Source organism: Pyrus communis, chromosome 16 (assembly GCF_963583255.1).
Source record: "Pyrus communis chromosome 16, drPyrComm1.1, whole genome shotgun sequence".
NCBI classification, from domain to species: domain Eukaryota; kingdom Viridiplantae; phylum Streptophyta; class Magnoliopsida; order Rosales; family Rosaceae; genus Pyrus; species Pyrus communis.
Genome location: NC_084818.1, coordinates 12467797 through 12489898, shown reverse-complemented (window position 1 = coordinate 12489898; position 22102 = coordinate 12467797). Strand labels below are relative to the sequence as shown.

Sequence of the window (22102 nt, the reverse complement as noted above, 5' to 3'; positions counted from 1 at the left end):
GGGTTTACTCAGAATGAGGGTTTGGATTATAATGAGACTTTTTCACCAGTTTCCACAAAAGATTCTTTAAGAATAATTATGGCTCTTACAGCTCATTTTGATCTTCACTTGCATCAAATGGACGTGAAAACTGCATTTCTCAATGGCAGCTTGGATGAAGATATTTATATGGTTCAACCACCTGGATTTGTTAAAAGGGGGAAAGAAAATCTGGTATGTAAACTAAACAAATCTATTTACAGTCTCAAACAGGCTTCGAGACAGTGGTTTCTCAAATTTGATAACGTGGTATCTTCTTCTGGTTTTGTTGAAAATAAAATTGATAATTGTATCTACATGAAGATGGTGAAATCCAATTTCATTTTTCTTGTTCTTTATGTGGATGACATATTTCTTGCTAGCTCAGACTTTCAGTTATTGCAAGAGACGAAAAGCATGTTAGGCAACAATTTTGATATGAAAGATTTGGGAGAGGCTAATTATGTTTTGGGCATCGAAATAGTCAGAGATAGAGCTAAAAGAGTATTGGGATTGTCTCAACAAAACTATATAAACAAAGTTCTAAAGAGATTCAATATGGAAGCATGTTCTGGTGGTGATGTTCCTATTGGCAAGGGAGACAAATTTTCGGTTGATCAGTGTCCCAAGACAAGGTCAGAGATAAGGTCATTGATGTAGAGCACATTAGTACTCATAATATGATTGCAGACCCTTTGATGAAGGCGGTGAACGTTACAACCTTCCAAAGATTGGTGCCAAAGATGGGCCTACATGCACCTCTTGATCTAGTTTGAATGTGGGAGAAAGGTACTGTTTTCTCTTCTTGTTTCAACTCTTCATGTTGTTAACTAGACAGTGGACTTATCTGTGTTATAGATGAGTTTTATTTCTTGTAAGCAAATTACATTATGTTGTTAATTTCTTATGGACTAATTTTCACTTGGATCTAGTATTATTGACTGTGTTTTGCAAAACTATTAAGAAATTTTGGAATGTCTATGACATTAAAAGGACCAAAATGTGGGAGCTTTATTGGTACCAAAGTTTTCACACATCAATTCCCTAATTACAATGATGACACTTGATATGATTACTAAGTGATTGTAGAGTGCAGGTACAAGAATGGTTGTGTCAAGTTTTCTATAGTCCTGTAATTGTATTGATGTGGAGAGTTATTGAAAATTCTGGTATACATGAGTATGATTCCGTGATCACTATTGCCTTATTGGATGTAATACTATTTCGGAAATGATGAGGCTGCACTCATGTGGGAGAATGTAAGATTTTACCATGTGTGTGAGTTTGCCACATCATTTTATCTGTATTATATTAAATAAGAAATAGAATTATACATGTATTAGGAGATAAATAATATAATTATTTATATCAAAATTGATTGGGAATAATACTCTGAGGGAGTGGTTTACGCCACTCACATAATGGGATGACAGTTTTCCTTAATAGGAGGAAACTGTCAACAATTGGATATATATGGATTTGGTCTCTCCTCTCACTCTTATGTTCATTAAGAAGTTTTCCCTATTGAAACTGAACACCAATTGCCAGAGAGGAGAAGGCTAATTCAAGAACCATTTACTATGAATTCATCAAGTAAGTTTTACAAATTGCTTCTATAGAGTCAATGATGTATTTGATTGTGATGTTAATTGTAGTTCCTTGTATTTAATTGATTTAGATTCTTTATTTGAAAAACACCAACATTGAATTGTTTCTGGGTTTTTCCTCTGGGTTTCAAGATGAAGCGATGAATTGGAAGCAGTTATCTAGTGCATTCTTGCACATTATATGTTCGACGAAATGTCAAGAGTGCTTTGTTGGTTTCTTGGTGGGAGATTGTGCATTTTTGCTACTATTTTTTTATGGTGTGTTTTTCATTGGTGCCTTCGGTCTATTTCTTTCCTCTTGGTGGAGTTCGCAGATCACCTCTTTGAGCTCTATTTTTTGCCACTTTGATCAGTGTTCCTTTTTTTTGGTGTGGAGGAAAGTTCAAAATTTGTGCAGTCCACATGTTTGACAAAATGACAGCTCAAGATTTTTGTGAAGGTTATGTTTCCAATCACTTTCTCTGAATTCTTTGGAGAATTGGAATGATTTCTTACTACAATTACTTCTGGGATGTAACTATTAATTGTTTTCATCCAAATTAAGGCATGCAATCATCTCACTTTCGATGATCTTTTCTGAGTTTCATGTTGTTTTTCTAATATTGGGGTTCAGTATCGTCAGAATAAGTATTTTGTTAATGGTTTATGGATTTTACTTTCAATTGGGTGATTCTTGGTGTTCTGCTGGTGAAGTTACTCATAGTCCTTGATAATACAACTATTGTTATCATAATTTGTTCCAAATGGGACTTAGTTTCAAGATTATATAGTGTAAGTCCTTGAATTTCTGATGTCTCGTCATTGGGTTTAAATTGTTCAGAAGCTTATCTTAGCCTATAATTTCATAATCTAACCAGCTTGGTTGTAGCATGTATCTACTAGAAGTCCGGTTGTATGTTTCTTAAAGAGATGAAGTTTGAAAAAGTTGTTGATGGTAAATCCCACGAAGGATAATCCCGTTTTATGAGTAGGTAAATCCCACAAAGGGTAATCCTACATAGATGTTGATTTTCTGTTGTTGAAATTGTGAAGGCCGATGCCATTGTTCAAAGAAGTTGTTTTTGGTAAATGACACAATGGGTAATCCCGTGGTGCTATAGTTAAGGCCGATGTCACACTATAGTTTGTTAATTTTCTGTTTTTTTTGTAAATATTAAAGGCCGAAGCCAAGTTGAATGAGATTGCTGACGGTAAATCCCACGAAGGGTAAAGCAATAAGTTGTTATACTGGCATGAGGGTGTGCTACGACTCCTTTATACAAGGCTGCTCTTTGATTGAAACTCATGTGTGAGGCAGAGGAATATTGGATTTTTGGATGTGTGCAACATAGTTCTTTCCTAAGATCTTGGTCTATACATTGTAGTGAGGCAGTGAATATATTTGGGGAAAAAGGGTATCATATTTGGTGTGGACAATCACTTATGTTTGCAAAAGGTTCGACTATTGGACAAGATGTCGTGAACAAGGCTAAAGCATTTGATGCAAAGCATCGGTTGATAGCAAGTGCATCAGAAAATGTCATTTCCCTTGACAGGAAAGTGGGGCTTACAGAGAAATTGACAGTAGGCATTTCCAAGGTTAATGAGAAAGTGAAGTATGTTGATCAGAGGCTTAATGTCTCGAATAAAACAATGGCAGCAATATTTGCAACAAAGAAAATTGAATGATACAGGGTCAGCTATCAAAACAAGCAGGTATGCAACCGCTAGAGCAGCATGGCTTAATAGTGCTTTTGGTAAGGGGGCAAAGGCAGGATAGGTTGCAGGTACAAAAACCAAAGGAAAGCTCCATATAGCTGTCTCAAACTTGCAAGATTGTACATGGTTCAACTCTGTGTTCTGTTTTCTAGTTTCATAATAGTGATTGCATATATGCTCTTCCAATCTCAAACTGGGTTTCCCCAGTTGAGATTGAGGGGGAGTATTAAGGGTGCATGATGTAGTGCATAAGGAGTTTATTCAACGGGGCTTTTGGTATTTTGGTGTTCGGCCATTCCGTTAATTATTAATTTGAGATTCATGTATCTTAGGTTGTGATTTAATGTTTTGCAGTAATTTTGATGCATCGTAAGTTGTGTTTTAAATTAAGTGTCTAGGTGGAACAATTGTCATTTAATATGCTTCGGTGACTTAGGGAGTTGTATTTGCATTGATGAAGATGTTTTGGCACACTGGTATATTAGGGAGGGAGTTTGATGTGTTAAAGAAAACAATTTGAAACCATTAATATGCTTTGGAATAACAAAGATTGGAATAACAAAGATTTTGTATTTTAATTACTTAAATATTTGTTAAGTTATTTTGGGAGTTGTAAGGGTGTCATGGAAACTTGAAGTCTATTAATTTGTAAACGCTTATAAATATTGTAAGGGTGTCATGGAAACTTAAAGTCTATTAATTTGCAAACGCTTATAAATAGTGTACTAGAAAGCCTTGAATGGAGATTTAAATGAATTAAAATATATTTTGCTTTGTGCAATTGAAGTGAGTGATTTCTCCTTCCTCAATCAAGCATTTGGCTTAGTCATGTGAGCGAATCCACGATTAGTGACGTGAGCGAGCTTCGTTGCCCCTGGTTGAGTGATTCCCAAGTTATCATTCCTCGTCTCCCCAAGAACCCTTGGCTTGTTCTGCATCAAGTGGCATCAGAGCAAGTTATTTGTTGTGATTGAAGGCTATGGCTGTGATTTACAATATGTTTGAAAAGCACACTGTCAAAGAAACTAGTTTCATCGATTGGAATTTACCACCAATTTATGATGCGTATGTTGATGATGATGACGACCTCAAAGAGAACTTTTTTGATGGGTGTTCTCTACTAATTTATGGCGAGCAAGATGAAGATTGCAAGGCTATGCTTACGGTGGTTAATCACTAGTGTTGCTTGCAACTTGGCGTCAATGCCAATCCTTCTCCAATTTTTTATGAATACTGCTACAGTGACAAAGGAATGAGTTCATTTGTGAAAGAACGGTGCGTGCATCATCATAAAGAGATAATATTTGACCTTGATACCCATTATATATGTGACTACATTTGGGAATCCTTTATTGCTTTCCACAGTAGGAAAATATACTTGGACCAAAGCATTTTTTCCAAGTCATCAATATCAAAAGGAAATGTAGAAGATTGACGACCATTTTGTAAAAGAAATTGTTGCTATCATGAAATGGTTAAGCGGTGCACAGAACTTGAGAAAGTTTTGGAAAGCAAAATATATTTTAATTCATTCAAGTCTCCATTCAAGTTAGAAATATAGTTAGCAAGTTTGTTAGTATTTGGTTAGAGTTGTTAGGCTTACTAGTATAAAAATAAAATGTGTAATCTTCATTCTTTCAATTAATACAAGTCATATTTCTCTCTCTAAAACTCTATGTGTTCATCTTTCTTCTCTTCATCTTTCTTCTTGATTTTCTCTTCAATTCCCCAACATTACAATATAGTTAACAGTTTTATATTTGTCTATGTATGTGTGATTTGTTCTACAATATGTTATGTATTTTATAGAAGTATGTCAATATAAAGCACTTTTGTCTGTATTAGCATACTAAATCGTCATCCTTGTATTATTGTGTAATGTTTCGATTTGTTAGCTTCTATACGTATATCACCCCCACCAAGCAGGTTCGAGCTTTAAAGCTTATTACATAGTAAAAGCTCAACCGATTTGTCAAAAGAAGAATGAAGGTTCGAGGATAAATCTAATATAGTTCTTCGTCTTCTTCCTTTATTCAGATGAGCTGGTTAAAGCAGGTTTTTTCTGTTAAATTATAATATGTTTGTAATTTCCAGGTTGCATATGTGTTAGATGATCTATGTTGATTCCAACACTAGAAATATCCTTCAGAATCTGATGACGGTGGCTAAACTTGGACCGTTGGAGTCTCCAAACCTGGAGATACAAGATAATCCCAATCATGCTTGATATGGAAGTGTTATTGGCATTCCAAAAATCTCATTCTACACTCCTCACAAGTGTGTATTTTTCTTTCCTAATATAGAAAGTTTGGAGTGTAGAATCAGATTTTTGGAATGCTAATAACAATTCCCGCTTGATATTATACTTAACAATATTTGCGATTTCTGATTGACAATGCGAAACCATTTTTCATTTACGGCATAGATTTACTGGGCTCGTTAAAGACAGGGAGGTTATAATCTTGGACCAAGTTCAGACATATTATTTGGTATTCTCTGTATAGCTTCCGCAACTATTTGCAAATTCCGGGTAGGGCTTAATTAATTCATAAATCAAAATCTGAAGATCGCAGTACATGACGGTCTTGCTCCAAACTGCAGCACACCCCCCGTTGTGTTAAAATTCAACCCTTTCGATATCAACAAAAGAGTAGAAGCTCAATATTAATAGCTAGAGGGTACTTGTTTAGCATCTGTCCAAATAATATCCAACTCCCAACTCCCAACTCCCAAGGCTTAGATTTGCATGGTCCGATGCTTAGTTAATATAGTCTGATAAGTCTAGCTTTCTTGTTGTCACATATCTTTGTGTAATGTGTTATATATTATGTTCTGTATATTATAGGGCATTGCCTTCTGATTGTATGAACATACTAAATATTGTATATTGCCTCCCTTTGTTATTGGAAAAGAAGAAATATCGCATTTTGTCATCAGATCTAATAATTCTATTATGTATGTCACAACTAGAATTTCATGCTTAAACATGAAAAAGCTCAACCAGTCTGTAAACAGAAGAACGAAGCGAAAGAAAAAGGCAATCACATCCGACTACTTTGATAAATTTTGGTTTGAAGATATGCTATAACTTCGTGAGTTGCATTTATGCAGCAGCTGTTTTTCTATTTACTTCTGTTTGTCAATTTTTAACATGTTAGTAGCTTCAATCCTATTTGCACCTACGTGCGAAATGATCTTGGTTGATTTGACTCTTAAGATGGTTAGTAAATTTTCAACCGGTGAGATGAAAATAAACCTAAAGTGGTTTCATTGGACTACTAGCCATTTGTCAATTGGTTTCATAGCAGAACCCAAACTAGCCATTTGCCATTGGACTACTAGCCATTTGTCAATTAGTTTCATAGCAGAACCCAAACTTTCTTCATGGTATTAGAGCAGGTTGTCCCCATGTGAAGCCTATGTAGGCATTCATTATCTACCAAGAACACATTCAACCAAACCATTCAACTACATTAACATGGATTGCATGTATGTGTAAAAGGACAATGCTACTTACATTTCAAACTCTATAAACTGATGCATAACTGCTGCCACGATTGAAGAAGCAGTTATCGTCTTTTGTCGATAAAACTGCTTGGTCCCTCCTCAGATTGCTACGTTCAAAAGTACTTGTCCTATTGAGAGAATGTTTACGAATGCAAGAGAAGGGAAGAACCTTGCTGTTAGGGTTTCAATACAAGCCGTGAAGAAGGTTGCTTGCTGCAATCATATCTGCTTTTAGGGTTTTTGATGGCTAATCCTGCAAGCATCACTGTCCTTTTACAAATACATGCAATCATGTTAATGTAGTTTAATGGTTTGGTTGATCGTGTCACTGCAAGAAAAATAGGCTAAGAGCACAATTGAGTTGTGCTCTTTTCATTTTCAATGCCACAAATAAATATTGGTGCTTTTTAAGTTTTATTGAACACAAAATTATCTCAAAGGTGCCCTTTAAATAAAAAGGCACATTAGTTTGTGTCCAAAAGGATATAAGGAAAAGTGTATTGTGCCTATTAGAATTTGTGCACAAAAGTTTGTGTGTACTATCATTGAAATTTGCAAGTGACTTCTCGATATCTGCAACTGTAATTTTTTATTAATTTACAAGGACACGAGAAGTATATTGGTGTCCTTTGATTTAGTATATTTAAATAAAAATAATATTTGTGCTCTTTTCTTCTCGGCTTTTAAGAACATAGGCTCAAATTTTAATTTTTTATTATTTTTTGAATAACTTGTGGCCTACCCACACATCAACCTCTGAACCCGCTCACCCTCTCTTGTTATTTTTTGAGTAATGTTATTAATATTATATTTTTATATTAAATTTCTATATCATTTTAGATGGCATTTGATGTAAGTAGCTACATCATTTGAATTAATCAGATTTTTAAATTTAGTTCATTATTTAATAAACTAATAATTAAGAAAAACTAGTTAATTAAATGATGATTGTGGTATACGAAGAGTCTTTCTCCTTCATTTTCTTGGGTTTTACAAATTTTTCAAATGATGTGACTGTCCACATCAGATGTCACCTAAGGTGATATAAAAACATAGTATGAATAATATTACTCTTATTTTTTGTATATTTATTTGTTGAGTAATATTATTCATATCATGTTTTTGTACCATATTTTCATACCATCTTAGGTGACATTTGATGTGAACAGCCACATCATCTGAATTAATCAGATTTTTAAATTTAGTTCATTATTTAATAAACTAATAATTAAGAAAAACTAGTTAATTAAATGATGATTGTAGTATACGAGAAGTCTATCTCCTTCATTTCCTTGGGTTTTGCAAATTTTTCAAATAAAGTGACTATCCACATCAGATGTTACCTAAGATGGTATAGAAATATGATATAAAAATATGGTATAAATAGCATTCCTCTTATTTGTTACCTCTTCTTCTTTTTCTCTCATTAACCAACCATCTTCTCTCATTAACCCAAGTTACCCAACCTCTCTCTCGTATTAAACCCACCATCATCTTTCTGTTCATTTCTCACCGAATCCCTCTCTATCTCTCTCCCTCTTTCACTCATTTCTGACCTTTTTCTTTTGAAAAAAGCCCAAGCTTCACCAACAAGCCTCACCCACTTAGATGCCCACAATCGACTCTCCCTCTCTCGAAATCGACTGTCTACCCTTTTAGATGTCAATCCCTCTCTCCTCTGTTGAGTCCACGACTCCGAAGAAATGGGAACTTTCACGAAGCGGGTACGTTCGTTCCTTCAACGGAAACAATGGTGAGGTTATTCTGTGAAACATTTTATGTTTGGGGTAAAGCTTCTGATAATTCAGGTTGTGTTATTGTTATTACTTGCTTATCACAGTGGAGAAAATTGGATTTTATTTTGTATTTTAGGTTTTCTAAAATTGATAGATTTGATTTGAACAACAGTGTATGAAATTATGCACTTAGATGATTTTTTTTTTTTTTTTTTTCCATATTGATTTATAAGAGGTTATGCGATGCTTGGAATTTATGTCCTCTCTATATTGTGGTTTTACTGATTTTAATTTGATTAATTATGGGTCTAGCTGTTTTTTTATTTCAGAGGTTTGATGTTGCAAGGATGTTGAGAGCTTAGATTTGTGTGGGTGTTCTTTCCAAGGTATGACACCGAAGCTTGTATGTGTATAATGCTAGCAGAAAAAGTGGCATTGGAGCTTGTCCAGAGAAATATGTTGGCGCCAATATTGGATGATATTCATGTGGAGATTGAGATAGGAGGACCTCAATTTTGGTAGATTTTAGATGCTGTTATCTTGTAAAACGTTAGACAACTTCAGTCACTTAATATTACCTAGTTAAACTCCTATTTTTCTCTCCAGATCTTGTCTCTAATCTTAATGCCTCACCCAATTCGTGAATTTGAATTAAGTTTTTTCCTTTTTTCCTCCAATTTTCTTCTCAACCGATGCAATTTAAGGTTTATTAACTATAGATTGAAATAATTAGTATGTGAGTGGGCACGAACCCGGATGTAATTTGTGTGGAAAAACAATTTCAATTTTTTTAAAAATAAATAGGGTATTGGGCATGATTACAAATAGTGCCCAATCAATTAAGAAGGGTTGTCAAACCTGTCAAAATGAAAGCACAAATAAGGCTCTATTGTGCCTTGCCTTAATAACACAAACAGCTATCTTGTGCCCTTTAACCAAAGGATACGCACATAGAGAGTACACATAGAATTATAGTTACTGCATTGTTGCTATTGGTTTATGGGCGCATATGTTGGTGCTCTTTGACCTCAAAGGGCACAAATAATTTATCATGTGTTGTGCCCATATTTTTTGTAGTGTGTTCTTAGTAGACAATGAATGCTTACATGTGGTATCAAAGCCAGATAGAACAATATAACTGACCTTAGACTCATAAGGTCGTTTTCACATGGTTTGGTTGATCATATTCTTAGTACATAAGTATCAGTCCTTAGACTCTTAAAGCCGTTTTCATATGGCTATAAAATACTTAGGGCTTGTTTGGTACTCTACTTGAATCCAACTTTTTAAACTCAAAAACAATTTTCAAGTTTTAGGCTTTAAAAACTTGTTTGGTAGAACTATTTTCAAAAACTGAACTAAAAAACATAGTCTATTCTCTAAAAGCATAAAAAGTGAGTTTTTAGAGTTTTTAAACTTAAACTCACTCATTTATTTTATTTTATCTCCCTCCTCCCCTCTCACTCCAAATCTATCTCTCTCTTTTCTTCTTTCTCTCTCCTCTTTTTTTTTTTTTTATAAATTTTTTTTTACCTTTTTTTGTCTATTCTCCAATCCGTTCTCTTTATTCTCTCAGTTCCTTCCCTCACTCATCTTCCTCTCTATCTTATCCGATCCTCTCTCTTATTTCTCTTTCCTTCAATCATCTCTTATTTTCTTTCATCATCTCTCCTCTTTCTCCCTCTCCTGCGATCCCCTCTTTTTAGATCTCTTTGTCTAGTTTAAGTCGTAAGAATTAAAAATTTTAAATAGCAAACCAATCAAGTTTTTGAGTTTTAAAGAAAATTGTTTTCAAGAAATGTTCTTCAGAAATATTTTGAGAAATAATAAAAATTTTCAAATAAGATACCAAACAGACCCTTATGTTTCCATTGCAAACTTCTGATTTGGATAGAACAATGAATTACTAAAATGTTTGTCATTTGCAATTGCTTATAACTGTATATGTAATGCAAATCTGTTGACACTATGAACACATTTCGTTGTGGTGTAATCTTTCTCTTTGATGGTGACTTGAGTTCATTTCGAATTAAAAAAAAAATCGAAGTAATTGTTAGAGTAAATGCAGAAATATAGAAAATAAACTGAATGATGACTTTGAGGTATGACTTGAATCGTTTCCTTAAAGTGTTATTTGCCCCAATCAAATGAGTTTGCTAAAGAGTTATTGGCAAATCACTTCTAGGATACAACAAAGTATGGAATATTCAATTAGCAAAATCCAATTATATTCCCTTGGAAATAACTAGAAAGAAATTGTATGAATGTGATGGAGAGAGAAGAGAGAGTAAGGAAATTTTGTACCCGTTAGACACTACATTTGGTTTGAGTATGCCTTTTCACCATGTGATACAACTCCTTGAAGCAGTATGTCCAATGGATATATTTGATGAAAAGCACCAATTACCCAATGGTCATACATGTTGGTAAAGTATGCCCTGGTTGATCATGGATCATGTCTTTTAGCCAGAATAGAAAGGATGCAATGCTTTAATTTGAAGAGAAGTAATTGTTGGGCAAAACCCAACTTCTCTGCCAACGGAAATAATAAATATATTCTTTAAATATTCAACAGTAATTCATTTGGTTTATCAGATTTCATTTGCTGTCATATTACAAATATATTATTTGTTTAATCACTTAGGCAGTTTAGTAAAATTTTATTTTTACAAAATTGATTCAATGTTGATCAATCTTTAGAATAATATGTAAAATTTTATTGGCTATAAATTAATGTATAGTGAGTCATGAAACTTGCAGTATGTGTAATCCTTCTAGTCATGGTGTTTATGCTTGGCTATGCACAACTTGAGATTCATAAATTATGAATATATAGACAGTTTCTTGCTCAAAAGTGTGACTGGTTCTATAGTTTTTGAGTGACAAAGAATGTTTAGTTTCTTTTCTTTGTCAAAACTCATGAATCTTCGAATCAAATCACGTCTCACAAGTTTTAACATGCTCAATCTCATGAACATTGAGAAGTTGAATAGGAATAATTTTAGGACATGGAAACAACAAAATGAGATGCATCTAGGTATGCTGGAATTCAACATTGCATCTTCGTATGGATTAACTCTAAAAGATCAATAGTTCTAGTTGAACTGGTCTTTTTTTAACAGGAGTAACTGTTTTCCCCTAAAACAGTCAACACAGTTTTCAAAATCATTGAAATTTAGACTTGGTAACACCCGTATTTTCACCAATCTCACCATTCTTTCCATTGAGATTTCCCACAATCGTCTATGCCCTAATTCCCACACTGGGTTGGCCAAGAGAAACAATGCAAAGTTCATTGAAGATTCTGGATCTCTATACTCCCATTCAAGAAATAGTTGTGTTTTTGAACAAATGGAAGACATGAAGCCTATACGGAACAAATGGGTTTACAAAACCAAACGAGACTCTAGTGGAAAATATTGAGAGACATGAAGCCAAATTAGTGGCCAAAGGTTTCACATAGAATTAGGGTTTGGCTTACACAAAAACTTTTTCTCCAGTATCAATCAATGACTCTTTCAGAATCATCATTGCACTTGTAGCTCATTTTAATCTTGAATTGCATCAAGTGGAGGGCAAAACTGCCTTTTTAAATGGCAGTCTTGATGAAACCGTTTACATGAAACAACCACAAGGATTCACTGAAAGGGGTAAGAAAAGTTTTGTATGTAAACTCAACAAGTTTATAAATGGACTTAAGAAGGCTTCTAGACAGTGGTACAAGACATTTGATCAAATAATGATTTCATTTGGCTTCATTGAGAATAAAATTGATAACTACATCTATTTGAAGATGGTAAAATCAGGTCTCATTTTCAAGGTACTATATGTTGATGACATACTTTTTGCAAGTTCAAATGTCCAATTATTGAATGAAACCAAAGCATGTTGCCCAACAATTTTGACATGAAGGATTTGGGTGAAGCAAACTTTGTCTTAGGCTTGGAAATTGTAAGGAATAGATCAAGAGGAGCCATTGGTTTGCCTTAGATTAGACATGGCTTTTGCATTGAGTGTCCTTAAGAGATTTCAATAGAATCCTGGTGGGGCATATTGGAATGCAGGAAAGAATGTTCTAAGGTACCTAAAGAAGATCAGAAGCATCGAGGCTAATGGACATCAAATATCTGAAAGTTCAAGACAAAGTTAAAGAGAAGGTGTTCGGGCTAGATTGACCCTTGCATAACTCCCCTTGTCTTACCTATCGGGCAAAGTTGCTTGATTTTCTGCAATTTATGTTTGTCATTAGTTTGAAGTTCAAGACAAAGTTAAAGAGAAGGTGTTCGGGCTAGATTGACCCTTGCATAACTCCCCTTGTCTTACCTATCGGGCAAAGTTGCTTGATTTTCTGCAATTTACGTTTGTCATTAGTTTGAATGGTGCCTTTGTGGGTCTTTGTTAGGCCTTGAGGCTCACAATCAAAACTAATATAAGTCTGAGTGTGCCACTATTCTCTTTATTGAACATATTGTCTTCTTGGTTATTAAATTAATTGTTTACTTGCGCCACAAATCACTTAAACTCTTTAGTTCATAAGGATTGTTCACATATGGGTTAAGTCTATACTAAATTCTTTTCTTGCCTTTTGATCAAGGACTTTTATTTATAATACCATATGTTCGTTTATAAAGGAATTCAAGGTCATTCAGGTTAGTTCCTTAGTTATCAGTTTGAGCTAACAATAAGGAAACAAGAGTGGTTAGTTTGGCAAGATTAATGATGGACAAAACTTGAACGAAAGTAGTTGAAAAAGATATAGATCTAATTAAAGATGCATAAATGACAAATCTACTTTATATAAAGACAAATAAAGGAGACTTGGGCAAGATTACAACCTTGTCAAGCAAGGTTCGTCTTCTTGCAGCCACTTCTTCTTATATTTACAAAGACAATAGTCTTGGAAAATGAAATATAAACAAGGTTTACTAGAGGGATTCAATACTACAACAAAAGGAAAGGTAGCAGAGCTGTTGTACTTTTATGCACAAACGGAAGCTAATTCTAACAAAGTATCAATATCAACGTCGTAGCCGAAAGCTAATACAAACAATCTCAAACTAACACAAGAGATTTATGTGGTTCGGCATAAAGCCTACATCTATGGGCAAAGCATGGCGATGAATTTTCACTAAACAAACGAAGATTACAAAAGAGTTTTTAAACTCTCACAACCCAAATTCCACAAATTACAACCCCTAAACCAAACAAGTAGAGAACCAAAACTAATACAAACCCTAAACCAAATGAGTAGAGAACCCAAAACTAACGGAGAAGATTATCCCAAATTGCTCTCTAACTCACAAACTCATAAATTGACTCTCACCAAATTGCCACACGAATAAGCCACACAAAATACACTAACCCTAAGGTCCTATTTATAGTGCATAGGACTTAGGTTACAATAAGAATCCTAATAGGCAGTAAATCCAAATCCTAATCAAATAGCTAATTAACAAAATCTCTCCACCAAGGAAACGAACTAAGAAGTCAAAATCCAAACCCAAATAGGACACTGAAACCAAATAGGTAACACAAACCTAAGTTTTTGCATCATCCTAATTTTGAGTCATAAAACCCAACAATCTCCACCTAGGTGAGAAATTAGCAAACTTCCAAATCAAATACAAACTTCAAATTTGGGATACCAAAATACAAATGCAAACGTGCACCAAATTCTTTCGAAACTAATCTCCACCTATACTCAAAAAATTCAAAAGTCTTCAAACTTGAAATTTCCTCCAACGCCTTCTCCAACAAATTCTATTACGGAAACTAACAAATACAAAACAAAATCCAAGCAAAAGCTTGAACATATGAAAAAAAAGTGCGAATTGCAGTCCACCCAAAGAGCTTGAGTACTAACACTAGCAAAACACTTATCAAACGGCTTATTTTTGCCCTTGAGTTTAGGGCAAGCTACTTTCCAATAACCCTCCTTATAATAGTAGCTACAAGTGTTCTTTCCAAGTTTGTCCATTCCTTATTCCTTCCTTGAACTACCAAAGCTCGATCTTGTGTGTCAGACACTTTATTCTTTAGCTTTTTAGAAGCGGCTTTACATCTTCCAAACTAAGACTTTCTCTACCAAATAGCATGGTATCGACAAAGTGTTCATACGAAGGAGATAAAGAACACAACAAAGTTATCGCATAATCCTCATCGCTAAATTGGTTGTCCACACTTTTCAAATCCATCGTAAGTTTATTGAATTCATCAACATGCTTATGAATTGACGTACCTTCATCCATACGAAGAGTATGTAAAATTTTCTTCAAATACTACCGTTTAGCAAGGGATTTGGCCATACACAAGCTCTCCAATTTGAGCCACAACTCCGGTGCATATTTGATGTTACCAACTTCATGCAAGACTTCATTAGATAAAGTCAGCAGGATTGCTTCAAGTGCTTACTCTATAACGTCTTTTTTTTCCTCATCAATCCACGAGTTTGGCAAAGCCTTCACACCTTTTAGCGTTTTCAAAATCCCTTGTTGAACTAACAAAGCATGCATCTTCAATTTCCAAATAGCAATTGCCGTCGAACTTTTCATTGTTGTCGAATTTTTATGCGCAAACGGAAGCGAATTCTAACAAAGTACCAATACCAATGTCGTAGGTGAAAGCTAAAACAAACAATCTCAAACTAACACAAGAGATTTATGTGGTTTGGTGTAAAGCCTACGTCCACAGGTGAAGCACGACGAGTGAATTTCACTAAACAAACGAAGATTATAAAAGAGTGTTTAAACTCTCACAACCCAAATCCCACAAATTACAAACCCTAAACCAAATGAGTAGAGAACCCAAAACTAACGAAGCAGATTCTCCCAAATTGCTCTCTAACTCACAAACTCACAAATTGACTCCCACCAAATTGCCACACAAATGAGCCACACAAAATACACTAACCCTAAGGTTCTATTTATAGTGCATAGGACTTAGGTTACAATAAGAATCCTAATAGGAAGTAAATCCAAATCCTAATCAAATAGGTAATTAACAAAATCTCTCCACCAAGGAAACTAACTAAGAAGTCAAAATCCAAACCCAAATAAGACACCAAAACCAACTAGGTAACACAAACCTAATTTTTTGCATCATCCTAATTTTGAGCCATAAAACCCAACAAGAGCTTCTAAAAACTGACAAAAGAGAGCTTTCTATGGTGGATCTGCAATTGAAAAAGGTAAGGGGTGAACAAACTAGGTTTTGTTGTTGAGTTCTGATTTGAGTGTGTTGAAGGATTTCTCTGCTTGCATCCCTTGCTACTTTTATAGCCTCCATTAGCCTAAGTGTCCAAGTTTTCCCTTTTGGTGGTGGCTTATAGAGCACGGTGAGTCATCACCTACTTTTGTTATTTACCTACTTATTTCATAGAAAAGTACTTTTGTTGAGGGTGAGCTTCCATATATACCCTGTCACTTTCATCATAGGCTTGCTGCCTATTTAGTTGCCAATAATGATATTTAAATCCTTCCTAGGCCACCGGCTCTTCCAGCCCAATCACAAAAAGACCTTTGCATGCCTGGACTCTATTGCATTGAGCCCAATATTAAATATCCACCCAAACAAAAGGTCATTGAAATAGAACATCTTGGTACTTTCAATATGATAGCAGACCCTTTGACAAAAGCCCTACATGTTACAGCCTTCCAAAGACATGTCACAAGCAAGGGTTTGCTATCATGCCTTGATCACGTTTGAATGTGGGAGTGAGGTATGATATCCTTACTCATATTAATGATTCATATTTATGCTTTGGTGTAGCTTCAAACATCGTTACAGATATGTACATTATGCATTTTTTGTTATTTCATGATTTTCACGAAAGGTTTGGTAATGCAGAAGCAGTAAATGTCACATCCCGGCCCGGGGCGTATCACTTCCCGGGCCCGCTTCACCACCGTAGCACAATATTGTCTGCTTTGGGCTTACCATTCCCTCACGGTTTTGTTTTTGGGAACTCACGAGCAACTTCCCAATGGGTCACCCATCATGGGATTGCTCTAGCCTCCTTCTCGCTTAACTTCGGAGTTCCTACGAAACCCAAAGCCAGTGAGCTCCCAAAAGGCCTCATGCTAGATAGGGATGGGAATATACATATAAGGATCACTCCTCTGGGCGATGTGGGATGTCACAATCCACCCCCTTAGGGGCCCGACGTTCTCGTCGGCACACACGCGACCAGGGTTAGACTCTGATACCAAATTGTCACATCCCGGCCCGGGGCGGATCACTTCCCTGGCCCGCTCCACCACCGTAGCACGATATTGTCCGCTTTGGGCTTACCATTCCCTCACGGTTTTGTTTTTGGGAACTCACGAGCAACTTCCTAGTGGGTCACCCATCATGGGATTGCTCTAGCCTCCTTCTCGCTTAACTTCGGAGTTCCTACGGAACCCGAAGCCAGTGAGCTCCTAAAAGGCCTCGTGCTAGATAGGGATGAGAATATACATATAAGGATCCCTCCTCTAGGCAATGTGGGATGTCACAGTAAAAGATATAGAAATGTATTAAATGAGATCAAATGTGGGAGCAATGCTGGTAGCCTAGTACCATTAAAGCTCTCTAATGAAGTTCCCTAGTTTACAATGCCAGCAATTGTCTTGGTCAGTTTGTAATTTTGAAGTGCTTATACAAAATTTCAAGTTTATTGTTTTCTTGAGTTTAACTATTAAGTTTGTGGTTAATTGTAAGAGTCATTCTGATTAACATAAGTCAGTGATCATCTTGTTTATCTTAACATATGTTTCATATATGGTTTAATTACAGTCATGAGTTGTTGAGTTCTATTATTTCCTTCATTTTTGTAATTTACCATGATCAAATTACTACAAGTTCAATATTAATAGAAGTTCATTTTTTTTCCTACAATATACCCAAAACTATGGTTTATTATAAATCGCAAAAAAAAAAAAAAAAAATTATAGCTCGACGGCCACACGTGCTCCATGTTATCTAAATTTGTGTTGTCCGCTTATTTGCCTTTAAAAATCACCACATGCACATGACGGGGCATTTGGGAGTATGAATCCCACATCAAGGGAAAGAAGGGATGGTACATGTAGGGGTGGGTAAACGGGTATAGGAACCGCAGGTCGGGGCGTGTAATTACGGTTCGGGGCAGGTACGGGCCAGTTTCTAATTTTTAAAAAGAGAAACGAGGCCGGACGGGGCGGGGCGGGGCGGGCCTTTGAAATTTTAGGTTTGGGCCAGTTCCTAAAGTGTAGAAAAACGGGTACCCGAACCAGCCCGTTTATAATTACAATGGATGGATGAGATTGAATGATAAACTATCATCCAATCTCAACCATTGGTTTCTACCCTAATCATCCTTCCTCCCGAGTCCACTCCACGTTGTCCGTCCCTCGACTCTAACTCTCAGTCATCTTCTCCTCTGTCGTCGCAACCAACACGACGGCACCACCGATCCTCCCTTCCACGATTCTACCCACACGACGGCACCACCCATCCTCCTCTCCTAGGTCTCCTCGAACTCAACTGTCACTGGAGTCCCTCCCCAAACCCAACCAACCATGTCGAAGCTCGTCGGTGTCCTCGCCTTCCTAACCCTAACCCTCCAATATCTGGCCCACTCCTTGCCAGTAAACTCCTTGTTCTTTAAGTCCCTCTAGTTTCGAGGCTTCGAGCTCGATTCAAGCTCGCGGATGATCCCAAGATCTCCTCGGAGCGATACGGCCTTTATGGATACGAGAAAGTTTGTGTTTTTGTACTTCTGATTGTTTGTGTTTTTCTCTCTCCCAAGATCTCCTTTCTCAGTTTTGATCTTCTGATTGTTTGTGTTTTTGTGATTTGGGAGAAAGTTGTGGAATTTGAGAACTTCTGCTCAGTCAATTGAAATGGAAGATCAATTTACTCAGGCCGAGGACTCTGAGAATGTTTGTTTGCGAGCTTTAGCATGTCGTTGGGCTCGATTGATGCGACAACGTTTAAGCTCAGGTTGCTGCTATTGGAGACACCACTGAAGCCATTGAAGTAGAGCTATTGGTCGAGCTGGAGGTCAGAGGGATAGGACCGGCGGCGAGGAAGTTTCAATCTGTGCCAGAAAAAAAAAAAAAAAAAAAAAAAAAAAAAAAAAAAACCAGTTTTCAAACAGGCCAGGTTAGGTCGATTCCTGTTTTAAAATATGGTATACTCGCTCCAGTCAGGCCCATGCCCAGCCCTAGCCACATGTGCTTATAAAGTAATGGACTTACTCCCCATTGCCAAATGATTTTATTGTCGAACCCCAACCTCCTTTAGAAACAAACGCGCCAAGTTAAAAATGCTACGTGCCGGTTTCAAATTTCCAATTTTCTAGTTGAAATTTTTTTTTATTTTTCTATTCCAGTTAAAAAAAATTTTGTTAGTTTCTAAGTTAGTTTCCTGTCTTGTGGACTAGAGCCTTGTTTCGGATTTGTTTCCTACATTCTCCTCCAAGAAGAATTAAAGTATTCCTAGTGCATGTGACTTGTGAGAAAGAATTCTGAAATTTAACCCTAAAACTTTTATTTTTAGAAAATGCACATAATTAAACAGGAATTGGAAACTTTGAATACTTAAGCAGTATGTTCCTCCAAAATTATTTTTACGTTGCCGTTATGTTGATGGAGTGTGTATATATAATATACTATATTGAATTTGAAAAGTGTTGCGTCCTGGCAAAACCAAGTTGCAAAGAAACTAATTAGTTTTCTTCAGTATAAGAATTTAATTTTGTCAATATTCCGCAAACATCCAAAGATAATATGGTTTGGAAGTTCCTATTTATACCCACCCACAATTTCTTATATCCATCGAACTAAGCATATCCACCACAAGAGCACAACTAGAGAGAGAGAGAGAAACAGAGAAAATGAAGAGTTTCATATCGAAAGAGTCCATTGTCCTATTAGTAATTCTTCTTTCGGCAATATGCTTGGTCGCTGAAGCTCAACAATGTCGTCCAAGCGGCAAAATCAGAGGAAGGAAGGCCCCTCCTGGACAATGCAACCAGGAAAATGATTCTGATTGTTGTAAGCCGGGTAAAATGTACCCAACCTACACATGTTCACCGCCATTGTCTGGGAGCACCAAGGCCACCCTCACCCTTAACAGTTTCGAGAAAGGTGGAGATGGTGGCGGTCCATCAGAATGTGACAACCAATACCACAATGACAACACACCAGTTGTGGCACTGTCCACCGGATGGTATAGCAACGGAGATAGGTGCCATAAACAAATCAGAATTAATGGTAACGGACGTAGCGTGTTGGCCATGGTGGTGGATGAATGTGACTCTACTGAGGGATGTGATGCAGATCATGATTACCAGCCTCCTTGTCCTAACAACATTGTTGATGCCTCAAAAGCTGTTTGGAAAGCCCTGGGTGTGCCTGAAGACCAATGGGGTGGCCTAGATATCACTTGGTCTGAAGCTTAGTTACATTAATTACTTTCCGTCTTGCTTGTTGCTTTGCGTGTATGGTCGTTGTGGATTGTGTTCTATAATATGTTACAAGTACTATACTATTTAAGTAGTCAATATATTTAAACTTGTTTTTCTTATACTTTGTCTACTGTAAATTATAAAGTAATATTACATAATCATATATATATATCACTCGACTTCTGTTTTGTTTTAGCTCGTTATCTAGGTCTTATCTCATACCTTCAAGCAGCTGTTCTTTTTGGCTTTTCTTTCTTTCATGTCAAGGCATACTTGCCTTCTCATTACAACAAGTTTAAAAAAAATGGAGAAAGTGAAAGCAAAAGAGTCTCACTTTGGTGAAAAGAGAAACCTTGCAAGAACTTATAAGAAGTTGGGGTACTCCCCATAATGCCAATTGGTTTTATGGTGGAACCCCAATTTTTTCATAGTATCAGAGCAGGTTATCCTATATGTGAAGCCAAACAGTCATACGCGTTCCACGACACCCCATTGTGTTGTCCACATGTTCGGCTTGAAAATTCACCACATGTGAGGGGACATGTTGAAAATGAATCTCATATTGATGGATGGAGGAACCTTGCATGGGCTTATAAGTAAGTTGAGCTGCTTCATATATTGTCAATTAGTTTTACGATGGAACCTCAACTTTCTGTATGGTATCAAAGTAGGTTGGTTCACGTGTGAAGCCCAACAGCCACACGTGTTCCACGTCAATTCGTGTTGTCCACATGTTAAGCATGAAAGTCCACCATGGGGAGTGTGTGAGAATGTAATGTTAAAAGAGTTTCACATGAAAGGAGAAATCTTACAAGGGCTAATAAAAGGTTTGGCCACTCCTCAGATTACCAACTCGGGTGCTACGGTTCATACGACTAATGACCCTAATGATTTTGTTGGTGAAACTACAGCATAACTAATGCTAATGGTGAAGCCTCTCTTGTCGTTGGCGATAGCACTGTTCATCTTTCTTCTACTCTCTCTTTACCCAATACTTTAATTGTTGCCTCATGGAAATATAAATTGAGGTCTCCTTTTGTCTTGTCTAGGATATTCTCACAAAGGAGATCATTAGTTGTGGTAAAAAGTGGAGAGATTTATATTTTGTGGATGATGTCAGTACGGGTCAGGTGAACTTGACCCAAGGGGCAGCTAATAACAAGAGGAGACAGTGTAGTTGTGGCATCCTCGTTTGAGTCATCCATCTTTTAGTTCTTTGAAACATTTGCTACCAAATTTATTTGTTGGTTGTTCTGATTCTGATTTCAAGTTTGATATTTTCATTTTAGCCAAGAGTCACCGTGTGTCTTATCCTTTGAGTTCTAATACTGCTCCTTTTGGATTAATAGATTCCGATGTTTGAGGGCCATCCCCGATTTCTACTTTTTCTGCCGTTCAATGGTTTGTAGCTTTTGTGGATGATTGTACACGAATAACTTGGTTTTATGCCCTAAAAGTGAGGTTTTCAGCAAATTATGTTTGACAGTTCATGAAGCCTTGCAAAAACTGGAGCTTCATCCTCTGAACAATCGCAAACCTGAACATACAACTAAGATTGTAATCTTCATTTCTCTTCGTAAATACGTGAAGTGATCTTGCGTTCCCCTTTTCTCACAGTGTACTCTTCCCCTTTTTTTTCTAATTTTTGGATTGAATAAATCAAAGAGAGTGGACTGACTAAAACAAGGATTGCAGAAAAAGAAAATGGGAGTGTGACAATCACTACCAGACAATACCAACTCTTACTATAATATTGTTCGGAACCATATTAACAGTCATTATTATGTGAAGAATAGTCCAAACAATTAAACAAGATTTCGTTACTGATAATTATATAAAATTCTCAGTAACCATATAGGACACTATTATAGTCATAGCAGTAAATGGGTTCAAAGATTTGTTTTAGCTCTAATTAATTAAGATTTTGATGCTTAAAATGATTCCGTTACGTTTATGGAGTCTAATACATAACAGCATAGCAAATCATATGTTGAAGTTTGATTGTTATTTTGGTAATAGGGAATTGCTATATATGCTACCCTCAAACGCTGTTATGCATCAACCATATCCCACACAACAACTCTAGAGAGAGAGAGAAACAGAAAGAA

At 36.2% G+C, this 22102-nt stretch overlaps 1 protein-coding gene across 1 annotated transcript; it reads left to right on the top strand.

The window, feature by feature from the left end:
- The first annotated feature begins 18949 nt into the window (after positions 1-18949).
- Positions 18950-20109, top strand: LOC137720375 (putative ripening-related protein 1). The gene has a single exon (XM_068459438.1). It carries the CDS (start codon positions 19422-19424, stop codon positions 19986-19988), a length of 567 nt encoding a protein of 188 aa, XP_068315539.1. The 5' UTR covers positions 18950-19421; the 3' UTR covers positions 19989-20109.
- Positions 20110-22102: the final 1993 nt, after the last annotated feature.